Source organism: Lithobates pipiens, unplaced genomic scaffold, assembly GCF_037356315.1.
Source record: "Lithobates pipiens isolate NorthernLeopardFrog02 unplaced genomic scaffold, aLitPip1_a1.2 Scaffold_18, whole genome shotgun sequence".
NCBI classification, from domain to species: Eukaryota; Metazoa; Chordata; class Amphibia; order Anura; family Ranidae; genus Lithobates; species Lithobates pipiens.
In genome coordinates, this window is record NW_027507758.1 from 376,129,049 (window position 1) to 376,147,336 (window position 18,288).

At 47.2% G+C, this 18,288-nt stretch overlaps 1 protein-coding gene across 2 annotated transcripts in view; it reads left to right on the forward strand.

Annotated features, from left to right (window-relative positions):
• The window catches only part of CLCN2 (chloride voltage-gated channel 2), a 521,510-nt gene that overhangs the window by 196,490 nt on the left and 306,732 nt on the right, over nucleotides 1-18,288 (forward strand). For both annotated transcript variants that reach the window (XM_077487744.1, XM_077487745.1), the window contains exon 5: nucleotides 732-865. In XM_077487744.1, coding sequence (XP_077343870.1) covers nucleotides 732-865 — 134 coding nt within the window. The remainder of the gene's footprint in view (nucleotides 1-731; nucleotides 866-18,288) is intronic.

Here is an 18,288-nt window from a genome sequence, read left to right on the forward strand (position 1 = left end):
CGGGAACAACGCCAGAACAGATTTGCAGGGCAGCAACATGGTCCAGCTACCCCACTTTCGCAAAACGCTACAGAGTGGACCTGGTGTCGGCAGGTGAGCAGGCCTTTGGGCGAAAGGGTGGGACTACAGCTTGCAAAACCTAACTGGTAAGTGCTCGTTTAGCCTCTCGTAGCGGCTGTCCTGAAAGGCGATTAGGGAAAAATTAGAGTTACGCTTACCGGTAACGTCTTTTCCAGTAGTCTTTCAGGACAACCCTAGTTACCCACCCAAAAATTGGGGGGAGTCTTACAAAAAACAGAACGCAGCAGGATAATGGTATTTGACAATGTGTTATTCATTTTTTTTCTTGTGTCTCCCCAGCTGGCCGGAGGTAATCTCGATCTAAACTGAGGTCCGGCAGGGGAAGTGAGAATTTATGGGCTTGTGCAGTGTTTCCAGAGGAAGAGGAGGAGACTATCTCTTAGTGGCTGTCCTGAAAGACTGCTGGAAAAGACGTTACCGGTAAGCATAACTCTAATTTTTGTACGTAGGCACACCTGCTACGTTTTATGTACTTGGAGCTTTTTAAAAAAAATATTTTTATTGCTGATATAGATGTAGATATATAGATATGAATAGCTAGCCTTACTGTTAATATTTCAATCTCTGCTACCATTTGTGTCGCAAATTGTTACATGCCTTGTTCCTTCAGTAGACTCTTACTCATTATCACCTCATTATATTTATTCTAGGCTCTGGCATTCCAGAGATGAAGACTATCCTGCGTGGTGTGGTGCTAAAAGAATATCTTACCCTTAAAACTTTTATTGCCAAAGTCATTGGACTAACTTGTGCCCTTGGCAGTGGAATGCCACTTGGAAAAGAAGTGAGTATGGTGTTTTTTGAGGTGTTTTTAAGTACTTGACAACTTCTTGTTTATTTGCTTGGTGTCATACTTATCGTAAAGATAATTACCAGAGGTAGTAACCCAGATGTGTCCCCCACATCTGCTGCAGCAAAAGGACAACAGTTTTTACTTATATTGCTGGTAAAAGTAAAATGTAATTGTGAAAGACACTTTAAATGTGCTGGATTCATTTCAGAATTTTCCAAGACAAAGTTGGGTTAATAATGATACTATAATTGTAAGGAGACAGTTCAGGTAAGAAACATAACCTTATGTTACAAAGAAATTTGTCAGTCACTCATGACTATAATGGCAATTGTGATACCACAAAAATATCTAACATGTAGTATTAGGAACTGTTCTTATGTCTGCTGGATTGAGCCCAAATAACATACTCGACCACCTAGCTAATCCTGCACTGTCCTGCAGCAATCCACTGAAAGACACTGCACTCCAGGGTTCATGACGCCATCCTCTTTGCTGACCTCATCAGGGAGCTGGCTGTCTCTTCTGCATCTTAGCAGCTAGCTGATGATGCCTCACTGCAGATACCCATTGTGTTCTACATAGCCTCAAAGCTTCTTGATATGCGTGATGTGGGAATCCCTGAAAGTTTTGCAGGGGGGGGGGGGGAATTAATGCATTCGTTCCTAGGTGAGAAAAGCAGAAGTGCAGGGTGTGCTCCCTAAGAAAATTGTAACATTTACTACAACCCAAACATTGCAAAAATCTATCCCTGAAGTTGAAGTGAGGCTCCCTTGCTCTGCAAATGGTCAATGATGGTTAACGCTAGGCATTGAGAAATTGAGAAAGGTGTACCTTTCCTCTGTTTTGGGACCTGATATTTTCTGTCCATGTACAATGCAGGGCTATTGACCTTGCATTGTATCCGATGACAACATTGTGTGACTGCTGGCTGGGGCACTCCTAAGGGAAGACAATTCCAGGGACCAGTCTCGCACATGGAGCCTGTTGGAGAAAGGAGTAAGGTAAGTATTATCCACTATTCCTCATACCCTAATGTTAAAGGGGGGGGGGGGGTATGCCCTACCCTAATGTTAAGGGGGGGCGCATCGCAAGGGTAATTTTTTTTTTTTTTTGTAATTCCTGGAGTTGGATTTGAAAACATTCATATATTCACTGCTTTTAAACTGACGTTAAGTATTGCCATGTCTTATGCCAGGCTTTCTCAACTTTTACTCTGGACAAACGCTTGAAATTTTGAGGCCACAGGGATTCCTGCATAAACATTACACCTTTTATTTTGTTTAAGAACTCTAAGCATGCCCATCTTTTTTTGATCGCATATGATAACATTTTACTAAAGTGATCCTTGCATTTTAAGAGGTCAGGGCATATGTAAATAAGCATCAGCTGGTATTAAACAAAATATAATTGACAATTCATTGCGTGCCGTATTCATGGTTACATAGTAGGTGAGATTGAAAAAAAGACACAAGTCCATCAAGTTCAACCTATGTGTGTGATTATATGTTAGTATTACATTGTATATCCCTGTATGTTGTAGTCAGCCACCCCCTACTGCTCGGGTGATGGGTCTGTCCGTGGAATGCGTCCAACAGTCCCTGCAGGAGGGGTAAGTATAGTTCCACCTGTCTCGACAGGATGGAGCAGCTGCGCATTTCCTGGGAGGTCGACTAGGGGGTCTCTCAGTCTCCCTTTCGTCTCTCCCTGTCCCTTTCCCTCCTCCCCATGCTGATGGGTCGCTGTGTGACTGGGCATAGGGGGTACAATGCACTTACATGGCCGGGGGGGCTCTGGGTCCTGGCAGGGAGCTGCACTGGATGGTTGGTGGTCCGCTTGTAATTTTCCATGGTTTTAGGCTTTTTTTGGGGTATCTGTGTGTGCCATGTGGGAGACTGTCCACGGCGTGAACCGCGGCCATTTTCTGTAGCCGCAGCCAGTTTCTTAACCGTGGCAATTTTCTTTAAGTCCGGCGGCCATTTTCCCAGTGCTCTCAGATGTTTTTTGCTGAGGCAGCCATTTTCTAGTAGCCTCAGTTTTGTTTTACTCTAGCGCTGGCCAGCTGGTTCATTCTAGAACAGTTCAAAACTGACACAGAACACCTCGTGGCTGGCACAGGGCAGAGCGTACGGTGGCAGCACAGCAGAGTACCTGGGTCAGGATGGTGAGTCCTGCGGGGGGCCCCTCAGTCTGTGGCAACTAGGAGGGTGGGCATTTTGTGTGGCTTGCCTTAGGTCCCTAGTGGTGGCAGGTGAGAGTGGGTCAGCATGGCGTCAGAAGCTGGCGCTTCTTCCCCAGACATCCCTGTTATTGCAACTGGTTCCCCTGCACCTGCGGTGTCTATGGACACTCTGTCTGCAGTCCTGGAGTCCTTTGTTGCCAGGGTGAAAGCGAAATGCGGGTGCAGGGGGGGGGGGGTAAAAAATGCACCCTCCCCCACCATCTTCTGGGGACAGCTCTGATTTAGACTCGGGTCCTGCTGTGGCAGGTGGCCCCTGTTCTGGCGTTTTAGAGGATGTGGACCAGGACCGTTCGGACAGTGAGGATGACTCCGTGTCCGGGTCAGCTCAGGAAAAAACGCTAGCAGGATCACTTATCACAGCGGTGGGGGATACTCTAAAGATAGAGTATACGGCGGGGGCATCTGCAGGGGTGTTGGTCCATTTTGTGTCCCACAAGCCGGCCCACACTGCTAAGGTGTTTCCCTACCTAACTTATTTTGATACGTTTATTTACAAGGAGTGTGGAAGCCTGCAGCGGGCCTTTTTGGTCCCGAGACGGATGCCAGTGTGTTACCCCTTTGAGGAGACTTTCCAGTGTTAGCCACGGCCCTGGTGTCGCAGACGCTTACTGAATGGGCTAAATTGTTGCATCGCATGTTCGAGAAGCAACAGGTTTCTCGGTCTGCGTGGAACTGGCAGACCAGTTGGTGCAGGGCCTGAAGTATGTCTGTGATGTGACCTTAGATAAGGCCCCCTTGCTTTCTAGAGCCTCAGTATCAGCTGTGGTGCTACGTCATCTGGTTTGGCTAAAATGCTGGTCTGTGGACCAGGCATCTAAGCAAGCACTGGTGGATTTGCTCTTCCGGGGGGGGGGGCTATTTGGAGCCTCGCTGGATGACATTATTGATACTGGGGTAAAGAGTAATTTGCTCCTACAGTCCCGGAAGGGTAAGGAGCCAAACCGTAGGCAGGGGCCCTCTTTTTCCACTCAGAAGCGTATTTTTCGTCCACTCGGGTCGGCAGGTAAGTGTTCCCCGTCTGACAAGGTGCCCGCTGAGGGACAAAAGCGTCCCTGGTTTTGCAAGCCAAACAAGCCTGCAAGCAAATCTGTTGCCACATGAAGGTTTGCCCCCACTCGACTCTCGTATGGGGGTGTCGCCTTTCGGAGTTTGCAGACCGGTGGACCTTTCCGGCCAGTGGGTCTGCGACCTGGTTTCATCACGCTACAAGATAGTTTCTTTCTTGTCCGCCAAATAGATTTTTTTTCCCTCCAACCTTCATCTTTGTCCGGCTCGTTGGGAGGTCCTGTTCGGGGCAGTACAGGATCTGCTGCTGCCAGGGGTGATAGTACCTGTGCCGACGCCGGAAAGGTTTCAGGGATTCTTCTCCAATCTGTTTGTACTCCCAAAGATGGAAGGGGTCCGTACGGTCCTGGATCTCAAGGCCCTCAACGGCTTTGTGAAAGTACAAAGGTTCAGGATGGAATCAGTTCGCTCCGTGGTCGCTACACTCCACCAGGGGGACTTCTTGGCATCCTTGGACATCAAGGATGCATACTTGGTTTCTACGATTTGCGGTCGGGGATGGGCACTAACAATTTGTAGCTCTCCCTTTTGGCCTAGCGACAGCAACAAGGGTCTTCACCAAGGTGCTAGCCCCAATTCTGCCACTGCTAAGGCAACGAGGGATCGCAATCGTGGGTCACCTGGACGACCTCCTTCTGAGGGCAGCTTCTGCCTCAGAATTAAGGGAGGATGTAGCGATCACCATACAGACTCTTCAGGCGTTTGGTTGGGTGTTGAACCTCCCAGAAGTCTGTGTTGGTGGCGACCCAACTCCTGGACTACCTGGGCTTGATTCTGGACTCCTCAGAGGCGAGAGTCTTCTCCCTTCAGACAAGCTGCAGACTCTTCAAGCTGCGATGAAGTTGTTGGTGTCCGCAGGTGGTCGTCGCTGCGTTTTTGCATGAGAGTTCTGGGTCTCATGGTAGCCATTTTGAGGTGGTACTGTATGCTCAATTCCACACTCGAGTCTTGCAGAAAGCGATCCTGTCCAAATGGGACAAATCTCCGATATCCCTAGATTGTCAAATTCGGGTGAGCCAGCTAGTCAGGGATTCCCTGCTTTGGTGGCTGAGGTCTCTGGCCCTTCTGTCTGGGAAGTTGTTCCTTCCTTTTCATTGGACGGTGATCACAACAGGCGCCAGCCTGACCGGCTGGGGGGGAAGTTTGGGGCATACAGTCAGCCCAGGGTCGCTGGGCGCAAGAAGAATCTGCTGATCAATGTGCTGAAGCTTTGGGCGATCAGGTGGTGCCTCTCGACATAGTCAGAGGCAGCAGGGGCGTCTGGTCAGGATTCAGTCGGACAACGCCACGGCATCGGAGTATGTCAACCATCAAGGAGGGACAAGGAGCTCGGCTTCAGCACTGGAGGTCACTCACATCCTAAAGTGGGCAGAGTGGCGCGTGCCAGCTCTGTCGGCCTCATACATTCCAGGCGTAGAAAACTGGCAGGCGGATTACCTAAGTGGTCAGCTGCTGGACCAGGGGGGAATGGTCGCTGCAACCGGATGTATTTCAGCTCCTTTGCCTAAGGTGGGTCACGTCAGATGTGGATCTCTTGGCCTCTCAACTCAATCGGTACAGAGGTTTGTGGATAGCTCAAAAGATCCCTGGGTGAACGCGGCAAACGCGTTGGTGGCTACATGGGGGCATTATCGGCTGATTTATGCCCCCCCCCACTCAGACTTATACCACGTCTGCTATGCAGAGTGGAGACAGAGGGGATTCTGGTGATTCTGATTGCCCCAGATTGCTGTCGACATCCTTGGTACGACGAAATAGTACGAATGGTGGCGGATGTCTCTTGGTAGCTGCTGATGCGAGAGGACCTTCTGTTTCAAGGTCCAATACTTCATCCTGCTTTACTGTCGCTGGTTTTAATGGCATGGCTGTTGAAAGCCAGGTGCTAAGGGACCGGGGCCTGTCGGGTTCGATAATCTCCACTATGCTGAGGACACGGAAGTGATCTTCTCGGAAGATTTATCATACATGGGAGGCCTACATCTCCAAGTGTGAGGAGATGGGGTGGCGTCCGTGTACATATTCACTTTCCAGGATCCTGTTGTCTTTGCAGCGAGGAGTGGATCAGAACCTTGCATTAAGCACCATTAACGGGCAGGTATCAGCCTTGGCTGTCTTTTCAGCGACTTTTGGCGACTCATTGGTGAGGACGTTTGTTCAGGGGGTGGGACATGTGACCCTTCCGGTTCGACCACTGCTGGTGCTCTCGTGCTTCAGAAACCGCTGTTTGAAAACATTAGGGAGACACGTAGTGACACTCTCTCAGAAAGTAGTCTTTCTAGTGGCTATTACATCTGCCAGGAGGGTTCCTGATTTGGTGGCCTTGTCATGCAAGTCTCCCTACTTGATCCTCCACAAGGATAAGGCGGTGCTGCGTCCGCAGCCTTCATTTCTTCTAAAGGTTGTTTCGGCCTTTCATCTAAATGAGAACGTTGTCCTTATGTCCTCGGCCGTCTTATCCCAAAGAGGTTGCTTTGTATTCTTTGGACATGGTCCGGGCCCTGCGGGTGTATCTGTCTGCTACAGCTTCTTTCTGGAGGTCGGACTCGCTGTTTGTATCGGTGACTGGTCCGAAGAAGGGCCTGGTGGTCTCGCCGGCCACCATTTCTCGGTGGATCAAACGGATCATGGTTCAGGCTTATGCCATAAGGGGGCGGGTGCCCCCCTTTCCTGTCACGGCATATTCGAACAGGGCAATTGATGCCTCCTGGGCTTTCCGACATCAAGCCTGTGTCTCCCAGGTGTGTAAGGCAGCGACCTAGTCGTCTGTTCACACTTTCACTAAATTTTACAAGGTTGATGTGAGCGCATCTTCGGATGCTTGCTTCGGCCACAAGGTTTTGCAGGTGGGTGCTTTAAGGTTGCAACCCCTCTGTTGAGCAGTTCTGGTTGTTATGGGTGGAGATTATTTTCTTGCTGTTCCCACCCCTCGTTTTTTGACACTGCTTGGGGAGGTCCCTAAGGTCAAGATTAAAGGTGCTGTGTCCATCAATGAATGAAAGAAAATAGGATTTTTGTACTCTCCGTAATGAAGTTCATTGACTAACACAGCACTCACCCCTCCATTTTATGTTTGTACTGCTTTTTGACTAACTGAGCTGCTGGAAGCAGAGTGAGGGGTTATAGCCAGTAGGACTGCCCCTTGGGTGCTACTGTGCAGTTTTGCTGTTTTTACATGTTCTGCCTAGTCCTCTCCTGAAGGTGGCGATATAACCCTATGGTCAACATTAAGACCCCTTTCACACTGGGGCGTTTTTCAGGTGTTTTTCATGCGCTTTAGCGTTAAAAAAAAGCGCCTGAAAGAAGCCGCAACTGCAATCCCAATGTAAAAGCCTGAGTGCTTTCACACTGAGATCGCTTTCACACTGGGGTGTTTTTCAGGCGCTTTAGCATTAAAAAAAGCACCTGAAAGAAGCTGCAACTGCAATCCCAATGTAAAAGCCTGAGTGCTTTCACACTGAGATCCCTTTCACACTGGGGCGTTTTTCAGGCGCTTTAGCATTAAAAAAAAAGCACCTGAAAGAAGCTGCAACTGCAATCCCAATGTAAAAGCTAGAGTGCTTTCACACTGAGGCGCTGTGTTGTCAGGGCATCAAAAAAAGTCCTGCAAGCAGCTTCTTTGCAGCGCTTTTGGAGCGGTGAATACAACGCTCCTAAAGCGCCCCTTCCCATTGAAATCAATAGGAATCGCCTGTAAAACGCATGAAAAACGCTATTGGCAGCAGCGTTTTGTGGGCGCTTTTAACCCTTTATTTGGCCACTAGCAGGGCTTAAAAGCCCAATAACGTTTGAGAAACACTGGTAAAGCGCTGCTAGTTTAAGCGGCGCTTTACAAGCGTTTTTCGGGCGCTGACATTGTGAAAGGGCTCTTAAAGCACTTGGGCTTTCACATTGGAACTGCAGATGAGGCTTCTTTCAAGCGCTTTACAGGCGCTTTTTTTTAACACTAAAACGCCTGAAAAACGCCCCAGTGTGCAAGGGGTCTAAAGGTGCTGTGTTCGTCAATGAACTTCAGAGAAAACGATTTTATGATGAGTACAAAAATCAGATTTTCTTCTGATTTCAATGAGTGGCCGCATGTCTTGTTAAATTCCCTTCCGCCCTTCCTTTGAAAGATTGAAATCATATCCTCTCTCAAGTTTCTCTTCAGAGAGAGTAAGTTCAGTGCCCGCAACCTTTCCTCATAACGAACATCCTCCAGACCCTTTATTAGCTTTGTTGCACTTCTTTCTACTCCATTTCCACTACATCCTTCCTGAGGACTGGTGCCCAGAACTACACAGCATATTCTAGGTGCAGCTGGACCAGAGCGGGTGAATTTTTTTATCTCTGGAGTTGATCCCCTTTATAATGCATGCAAATATTCTGTTTGTTTTGTTAGCAGCAGCTTGGCATTGCATACCATTGCTGAGCCTATCATCTACTAGGACCTGCAGGTCCTTTTCCATCCTAGAAAAATAAATTCAAAATCTCCCCATTCTTTGTAACAGATGTCTTTCCTCATTCTTTATAGGGCCAGTATGATCTGTCCTCCCTTTTTTTTCTGTTTACATATTTAAAGAATTTTTAATTTTTTTTGCTGTCCTCCGCTGTGTGTCTTTAGTGTTCTATCTTAGCCGCCCTAATTGCACCCTTACATTTCTTGTTGCATACTTTTTAAAGTCTGAATGCTGATGATGATCTCTCAACCTGTATTTTTTGAAGGCCTTCTCCTTTCCTTTTTATACATTTGCATTTTTACATTGGAGTTGGGCCATTCAGGACTTTTGTTTGCTCTTTTAAATGCATTACCCAATGGGATGCATTGGCTAATGCCCTTATTTAATATGCTCTTAAAGCAAACCCATCTCTCCGAATTACATCTCCACACCCACCTGACATCGTACCTATTACTTTAATGAGGATTAGGGATTATACCCTGTCCGAATGACCTAACAACTAGCTTTCTAACACTAATACTCAACAAGAAAATACACAGGTACTCACAGCCCAACGTGTACACACAATACACAAGTACCAACGATCCACAGACACTACTCAAAAAACACTCAAGTACTCACAATACACAGGTACTACCCGACACTAAAACTCAATACAGCCCACGTGCACTCCCAGCACTCATGTACTTTAGTTATCGGCGTATAACACGCACCTTTTCCCCTTAAAATCAGGGGAAAATCGTGGGTGCGTGTTATATGCTGATCCCCCCCGCTGATTGTGAGCGGAGGAGTGAGCCGCGGAGATGCACAGCCGCTTGGCTCCACTCAGTCACGCCCAGTCCCGCCCTATGATTGACATAACACAGGGACTGGGCATGTCTGCGAGTGGAGCCGAGCCTAGCTGAGTACACTTGGCTATGTGTATTTCGACGGCACTCGACTACTCTCGGCTCCGCTCAGTCACACCCAGTCCCGCCATTGAACCTCTGTTATGGCCATCATAGGGCAGGACTGCGAGAGGAGCCGAGAGCCGCCGAGATGCACAGGACATCCGGCTCTGTATCTCGGCGCCATTTTTAAACTGGAAGGCTAAACTGACAAGGCTGCAAATGACACTGGAGCAAGGCTGCAATGACAAGGCGACACTGGGGCAAGGCTGCAAATAACACTGGGGCAAGGCTGCAAATAACACTGGGGCAAGGCTGCAATGACACTGGACAAGGCTGCAGATGGATGGACACTGATAAGGCTGCATTTATGGGCATTTAAATGTACGTTTTTTTTCCTTAAACTTCCCTCCTAAACATGGGGTACGTGTTATACGCCGATAAATACGGTACTTACAATACACAGGTACTTTGACTCCTGTTATAACCTCCTGTTTTCAACTCTGGTTTCTTTTCTCACATCAGGGGACACAGTCGTATCAATTACTATGTGGTTATATCGGTGTATCAGGTGCTGGACACTGGCACGCCCCCTTAAAGCGTGAACTTCCCCATATAACCCCTCCCACTACTGGGAGTCCTCAGTTGAGCACGTGTAAGGATGTGTGTACTGAGCTCCACGGGCAGTAATCCTTGATGAGAGCCAGCCATCCTGACCAGATCCGTTCTGATGTCTCCGTAATGGACTAAATGAATGGTACCCGGGCCTCGTCATCTGAAGATGCAAGGTTTTGCTTGCGAATGCTTTAAGAGCTGGGCCCTGGGATCCAGTATTTTTTGGTAGTAAGGCCAATAAAAGTTTACTGGCAGGGTGCTGTCGCAGGTCTAGGATTGTGGGTCAACCTGAGTGTTCCCCAGTTCCTGAAGGTTTCCTTTAAGGTCTTGGAGCCTACCGTGAAGGGCGAATATTGGGTTTTTTATCTCTGATAAACCCTGCTGCGAGGATGATAAGGTAGGGGAGATTTTCTCAGGAATCTCTCCTTCCATGTATTGTGTTCTCATGTTATGTCTGTCACCACTGGAGGCTGCATTGAGCACTCACCATTCCGACGCTGGAAACCGCAGAAGCTCCACTCTCCTCTCCGTTCAAGTCAGCTCAGACCCTCAGGTAAGAAGGGGGGTCTGATCACTTCCTGGTCCCCCAGATTAGCCAGCTGCCTCTTCTTTTTTTTTTTCTTTAAAAAAAAAAAAAAGAAAAAATTTTTTTTGGGCAAGTCGCGGCCGCTTGCAGAGCGGAGGATTTACACCCCCCTTGCTGCCACCTGCCATGATGCTCACACGGGAGATTCAACTTCCCTGTTTGAAAGAGGAGGGGGAGGTGTTTCCGTGCGGGGGGCGGGGCTAAACGGCATCAGACTCCGGCCACACACGTAGTAAGTATTTTAAGCTGTGTAAGAGAAGCTGCTGTCTGCCGGTGGAGGGACAGAGCAGAGTGGTTGCTGGTCAGGTTTGGTGACACAGGCATTCCCCTTTTTGACAACATTGTACTGTATAGCTAGGACTAATAGCAGTTATTGTACTGTACTATAGCCTAGCAAGTGTTAGTCTTTTGCTGGTAGTGCCTCTGCTTTGCACTGTAAGCTATGAGTGACAAGGGGGCCAGCAACTCCTCTAAGGGGTCACAACAAACTAAGATCCTGTCCAAAAGAATTGTCCTTCTCCTCTGAGAGTGTTGAGGCCAGTCAGATTGAGTAGTCAGGGGAAGCTGTTATTGGAGTCGCTCAAAATGCTTCAGCCCCTGAGTACGTTACACGTGAAGTGTTATCTTCTATCATCACTGGTTTAAAGAAGAAACTTGATGCGTTTTTAGCCCTTCAGAGCGGGGTTAAACGCAGTAGATCCCCATCAAGTGCTCAAGATCCTCTTTTGGAGGTTCAGGATACAAGGGATCAGGCATATCTTCCTAGAGATGTGGAAGATACTGGCTTATCCTATTCTGAGGATCCTAACATGGAAGGAGTATCACTGCAAGAGAGCTTGCTTGTGCACGGTCTCACAAAGTTGGTTCGTTCAACTTTTTTGCTACCTGCAGCGCAGGCTTCTGATGATCCCATCTCTAAGTTAGGATCATTAAAACCTCCTCTGGCTAGGGATGCCTTTCCTATCCATGCGTGGCTAAGAAAGCTTGTGTATGCAGAGTGGGAACATCCGGATTGACCGTTTTATCCTCCTAAGCCCTTGTACACACGGTCGGAGAATCCATCGGGATGTGTCCTATCGGACCGTGTTGTTGGATAATCAGACTGTGTGTGGTATGCATCGGACTGATTCTGTCGGAATATCTGTCGGACCCAATTTTCCAACTTGTTGGAAATATTTTCCGACAAACTGGTCCGATAGGACATACTCCGATCATGTGTAGAGAATTTTGATCGGACAAAGTGCCACGCATGCTCAGATCAAATTCCTACATCAAAGCTATTGGCTACTAGCCTGAATGTAGCCCCATCGTAACGAAATTACGTCATCACGTTCTGAAAGATCGGACTTTTCGACAACTTTGTCCGACCGTGTGTATGCAACCGTTTCGGACAAGATCCGACGGACAAAATCCGACGGATTTGGTTGTCGAAATCTCCAACCGTGTGTACAGGGGCTTAGAGATTCTCCAAACTGTATCCTATGGAAGAGGATTTCTATAAGAAGTAGGGGGTTCCAGCGGTTGATGCTGCGATTACCTCTGTAAATAAAAACCTCACATGTCCGGTTGATAATGCGCTCATGCTAAGGGATTCAGCAGATAAGAAGCTGGAGCACCTTTCAAAGAACCAGATGGCTTTAGCAGGTTCAGCAGTGCAGCCGGTTCTTGCTGCAATGGGTATATCCCAGGCCATTAACCACTTGCTTACTGGGCACTTAAACCCCCCTCATGCCCAGACCAATTTTCAGCTTTCAGCGCTGATGCACTTTGAATGACAATTGCGCGGGCATACAACACTGTACCCAAATGAAATTTTTATCATTTTTTTCCCACAAATAGAGCTTTCTTTTGGTGGTATTTAATTACAGCTGGGAGTTTTATTTTTTGCTAAACAAACAAAAAATGCAAAGATTCAAAAAAAAAAAAAAAAAAATCATGTTTAATAGTTTGTTATAAAATTTTGCAAACAGGTCATTTTTCTCCTTCATTGAAGTGCGCTGATGAGGCGGCACTGATAGGCTGCACTGGTGGGCACTGATAGGCTGCACTGGTGGGCACTGATGGGCTGCACTGGCGGGCACTGATGGGCTGCACTGGCGGGCACTGATGGGCTGCACTGGCGGGCACTGATGGGCTGCACTGGCGGGCACTGATGGGCATAGTTAAGGCGGCACTAATAGGCACAGATGTGCTGATGTCCCGATCACGGCCGCCGGTGATCGGCTCTTTTTTTTCTCCTCTAATAGCCGATTACCCGCTCCGTTGTATCACATGATCAGCTGTCATTGGCTGACAGCTGATCACGTGATAAGGGGTCGGGATCGACCCCTTGCTCGGATCGGTGATCAGGCGAGTCTCATAGACTCGCCGTTCACAAAGCGCGCCGCACGCACCCCTCAGGGGGTGCGCAGGCCACTCGTGCACGGGACAGCGTCAATAGACGTAGTCCTGGCAAAGGAGGTCCGCGCTGTAGCCATCATTCGGCTATAGCGTGGGTCTCAAGTGGTTAAGGAACAGTTTGAGGAGATGCTTAAATTTTTACCTGTTGAACAGGTTCAGCAGTACGCTGATTTAGCAGACGCATTGTGTTTCACAGTAGATGCTATGAGTGATGCGTCCATTCAGATCTCACATCTGATGTTGGGACTGGTGCATTCTCACAGAATTCTTTGGCTTAAGAGTTGGTCAACCGAAGCACCGTGCAAGAAGCTCCTAGCCAGTTTCCCTTTTCATAGTGATCGGCTATTTAGAGAAGATTTGGATAAATACCTATAGAGTATTTCTAATGGAAAAAGCTCTCTGTTGCCAGTAAAGAAGAAATTTAGACATTTCTCATTTAAGCAGGCCTCTTCTGTATCAGGGACATCAGCCTCTAGGCAGTCTCGATGGCCTCAGCCTTCAGGTTCAAGGGGAAAACCCCAGGCACAGCACCAAGGTCAGAAAATATCTTGGGGAAAGAAGGCCACCAAGCAGAGTACTAAAGCCTCCTTATGATGAGGCGCCCCCGCTCGCTCGGGTGGGGGGGAAGGCTCCTGCAATTTTCATAGATCTGGCAGGAGCAATGTCACAAGTAGGTGGCTTCTGCAGTTTCTCTAGGTTAAAAGCTAGAGTTCCGAGTTTTGCCGTCTCCCCGGTTTCTAGGGTCAAGTGTTCCCAAGGACCCAGAAAGGAAGAAGGCTCTCCTTCTAGCACTGGACCATCTGCTGTCCAAGGCAGTTATATCAGAAGTTCCCTTAGAGGAGCAGGGCACAGGTTTTTATTCAAACCTCTTCACGGTCCCGAAACCAAATGGGGAAGTAAGACCTATTTTAGATCTCAGAGATCTAAATCAGCACTTGAGCATCTGATCCTTCCGCATGGAGTCAATCCAGTTGGTTGTAGCCATCCTCCAAGGAGGGGAATTTCTGGCTTCAATGGATAACAAGGATGCCTATCTTCATGTGCCAATATTTCCCGCTCACCAGAGGTTTCTACGATTCAAAGCGGAAAACTGTCATTTTCATTTTCAGTTTGGGGCTCTACCAATCGGTCTAGCCACAGCTCCTCGAGTGTTCTCAAAGATTCTGGCTCCTGCTTTAGCCAGATTAAGGGCTCAGAGCATAATGGTCCTAGCCTACTTGCACAATCTACTCTTAGAAGATCAGTCGGTTTCCGGGTCAGACCACGGTCTGGTGACAACGGTAAACTACCTGGAATCTCTAGGCTGGGTTTTCAACCTAGAAAAATCCTCCTTGAGGCCATCAACGAGAGTATAGTACCTGGGAATAATAGTAGATACCAGGCAGGGAAAGGTATTTCTACCTCCAAAGAGAATCTGTTCCATTGTGGAACTAATTCATCTCATCAAGGCAAAGAAAAAGCCTTCCATTCGGCTGTGCATGAGACTGTTGGGAAAGATGATGGTGGCCTTCGAGGCCATCCCTTACGCACAGTTTCATTCAAGATTGCTACAAAGCGCAATCCTGTCAGCTTGGAACAAAAAGGTTCAGGCCTTAGATTTTCCAGTTCAGCTGGCTCCCGAACGTACGTCAGAGCCTAAATTGGTGGCTGATATCCAGCAACCTTCAAAAAGGAAGGTCATTTCTACCTGCCACCTGAAAGGTAGTAACTACGGATGCCAGACTTTTAGGCTGGGGAGCGGTCCTGGAAGAGGATTCTGTTCAGAGAAAGTGGTCCAGGTTGGAAAGGACCTTGCCTATCAATATATTTTGGAAATTCGGGCAATTCGTCTGGCTCTAAGAGCCTGGACGGTCAGACTGAAGGGCTAACCAGTCAGGATTCAGTCCGTCAATGCCACGGCTGTGGCTTACATCAATCACCAGGGGGGCACGAGGAGTCATGCAGCCCAGAGAGAGGTAAATTACGTTCTGTCTTGGGCAGAACACAACGTCCCTTGCCTTTAGGCTATTTTCATTCCCGGCATAGAGAATTGCCAGGCGGACTACTTGAGCCACCAACAATTGTTTCCAGGAGAGTGGTCTCTTCGCCCCGACATTTTTCTTGCGATATGTCACAAATGGGGTACTCCGGACGTGGACCTGTTCACGTCCAGATTCAACAACAAAGTCGACAACTTTGTGTCAAGGACAAGGGATCCGCTAGCTTGCGGAACAGATGCATTAGTCTTCCCATGGGATCAATTTTCTCTGATCTATGCATTTCCTCCAGTTCTGCTACTTCTGCGGCTTCTTCGCAGGAACAAAAAGACGTGATTCTTGTCGCCCCCAGTGTGGCCCAGAAGGCCTTGGTTCGCCGAGATCATAAAGATGGCAGTAGGAGTTCCCTGGACTCTGCCATTATGGCCGGACCTTCTCTCGCAGGGTCCGGTATTCCATCCTACCTTAGACGATACATTTGATGGTCTGGCTATTGAGACCCACATCCTAAAGGATCACGGGTTGTCTCCTTCAGTTCTATCCACCTTGATTAATGCCAGGAAGCCAGCTTCCAGGACCATCTACTATAGAGTCTGGAAAGCATACGTTGCCTGGTGCAGATCCAGGGGTTGGGACCCCAGGAAATATGTTATAGGTAGAATCCTTGATTTGAGGATAAGGTGGTTTTACGCCCTCATCCTGAATGCCTGCCGAAGGTAGTGACAGGTTTTCACTTAAACCAAGATATTGTTCTTCCTTCAGTCTTCCCAGAGCCTCAATGTAGGGAAGAGAGGTTGCTACATTCCCTTGATGTAGTAAGAGCAGTCGGTGTATTTAAAGGCGACCGCTAAAGTTCGTAAGACAGATATTTTGTTTATTTTGCCGGGTTGTCCAAGGAGAGGACAGGCAGCATCTAGATCCACTATTTCCAAGTGGATTTGTCAAGTCATTGTTCAGGCTTATGGGTTAAATGGGAAGATTCCTCCTTTTCATATTAAGGCACACTCAACCAGGGTGATTAGTACCTCCTAGGCGGTGCATCATCAGGCCTCTGTGGCTCAGATCTGTAAAGTCGCGACATGGTCTTCAGTTCATACATATACCAGATTTTATCAAATCGATGTTAAGGGTCAGGAGGATTCTGCCTGTGGGCGCAGCGTACTGCAGGCTGCAGTATAATAGAGCTGCAACTAACGATTAGTTTGTCTGTCGACTAATCTATTGATTATTTTTTTGATTAGTCATCGACTATACGATTATTTATTTATTTTAATCAATCTAGTGTGTTCTTTTTGTGATTAGATAATTAATCCTTTGGATAACTTTACAAACAATAAGTACAACTTCTAATATAATAATTCAACTTTTATTACATTTTTTCCAAAAAGTACTTCAATGTGGTAAAGTTTTTACAGTATACAAAGTGCCAGAAATAAAATGTAAACACTTTAGCATCAGGCACGAATAATGGCATTGCCATTAATTCAGAGCCAGAAGCATTCAAAAATTCCATATAAAAATGCAATAAAAGCACTGCTGCTCTGCACTGCTGCTCAACACTGTGTACAAAAACACATGAAAGACATATACAAAAATAAAGTGCCAAAAAATAAAAGGTAACACTTTAGGGCATGAGGCATGAAAATGCCATATAAATTCTGCCTAACACTTTGCAAAAGATGCATTCAGAAGGCATTATGTGGTAACCTTACTATTCAACCACACATAATGCCTTCAGAATGCATCTTTTGCAAAGTGTTAGGCAGAATTTATATGGCATTATGCCTGTTGACCTAAAGTGTTGTTTATAAAGTAACACCACAAAAATGCTGGTCAACATACAATAACACTATGTAATTTAATCATTACTTACATAGTGTTATTGTAGAGTGTTGATTGAGCAGTATTTTTGTGGTGTGTTACTTGTAATTGTAGTGTAAAACATACCTGAGGAGGTAACAGTTTTCAAGGAAGGAAGGAACCAAGCCCAACAAAAGCACTGCTCAACACTGTGCAAAAATAATGGCCAATGCAAGGCAGCCATCTCCACATAAATACACTAATACAGCCCAACAAGAACAGTGCATGAGTGCAAAAGGTTGGGGGCCTGTGTTACTTACTCCATTGCAATGCTATATTTTAGCATTGCAATGGAGGAAGGTTAGCATAGTGACATGCTCTAAAGTTAGGCTTACTTTTTTTTTTAGTCACGATGTTGCCAGCAACTGAGAAAAGCCTTTCAGATGGGGTTGATGTTGCAGGCACAGACAAGTAACTCTTTGCCAGCATGGCCAAGATGGGAAACCTCTTTTTCATTTTCCTTCCACCATTTCAGCGGATTTTCTTCCTTTGGAATAGCCTGCTCACTGAAATATATGTGTATCTCATTCCTCACAACTTCACTGTGGGTTTCTTGATCTTGGATGTGACCAGTCATGTCATGCTCGCCATTACTGTGGTGGTCATCTGAATCTGAAGAACTGAGAAAAGTGTCTAACGGAGACACTTTCCTCTTCTCAGAAAATTTCATGTCTGCACTGGCTGACTGTTGTTTCTCACATCGATGTTGCGTTTGCTCTTCCTCATATCTTCTTTTCACTTCAAGAGCAAGAGCTTGGACCTTGAGGTGAACTTTTAAACTGTCCTCTGCTGTCAGGAATTTTAGTTTGCGGAATCTGGGGTCCAGGGCTGCTGCAATAAGACATATTTTCTCCACCATCATCTCTGAATTTAGTTTCCCGCTTCCATCTTGTTATCTCCTGTGCAACAACACTTTGGAAAGCCTTGACTGCTACTGTCTCGCAAATTGTGCTCTGTATGGATTTCTGGAGGCCCTTTACCAGAGAAGGTAGAGTGGAAGCAGTCACATAGGACTCTCCACTCAAGAAAACAGTAGCACACTCAAAAGGCTTCAGGACTTGTTCCACTTCAAGTAAGCTCCACTGATCATGTTTTAAATCCAGGAAGCGCTTCCCTCGTGGTGTGACATCAGGATCGGAAAGAGTTGCAGTCACAGGCCACCTCTGTTCAAGTAGGCGGCTGATCATGTGTAAAGTACTGTTCCATCTTACAGATACATCATTTATTAGTGCATGCTCAGGGGTACCCATTTGTTGCTGCTTTGCTTTAAAGCGGGAGTCCGCCGGGAGTCCCCGCTGTCTCTGGGATCCGTGTGTTTCCCAGCAGGCAGCGGGGGACCTGCGGAAAGGG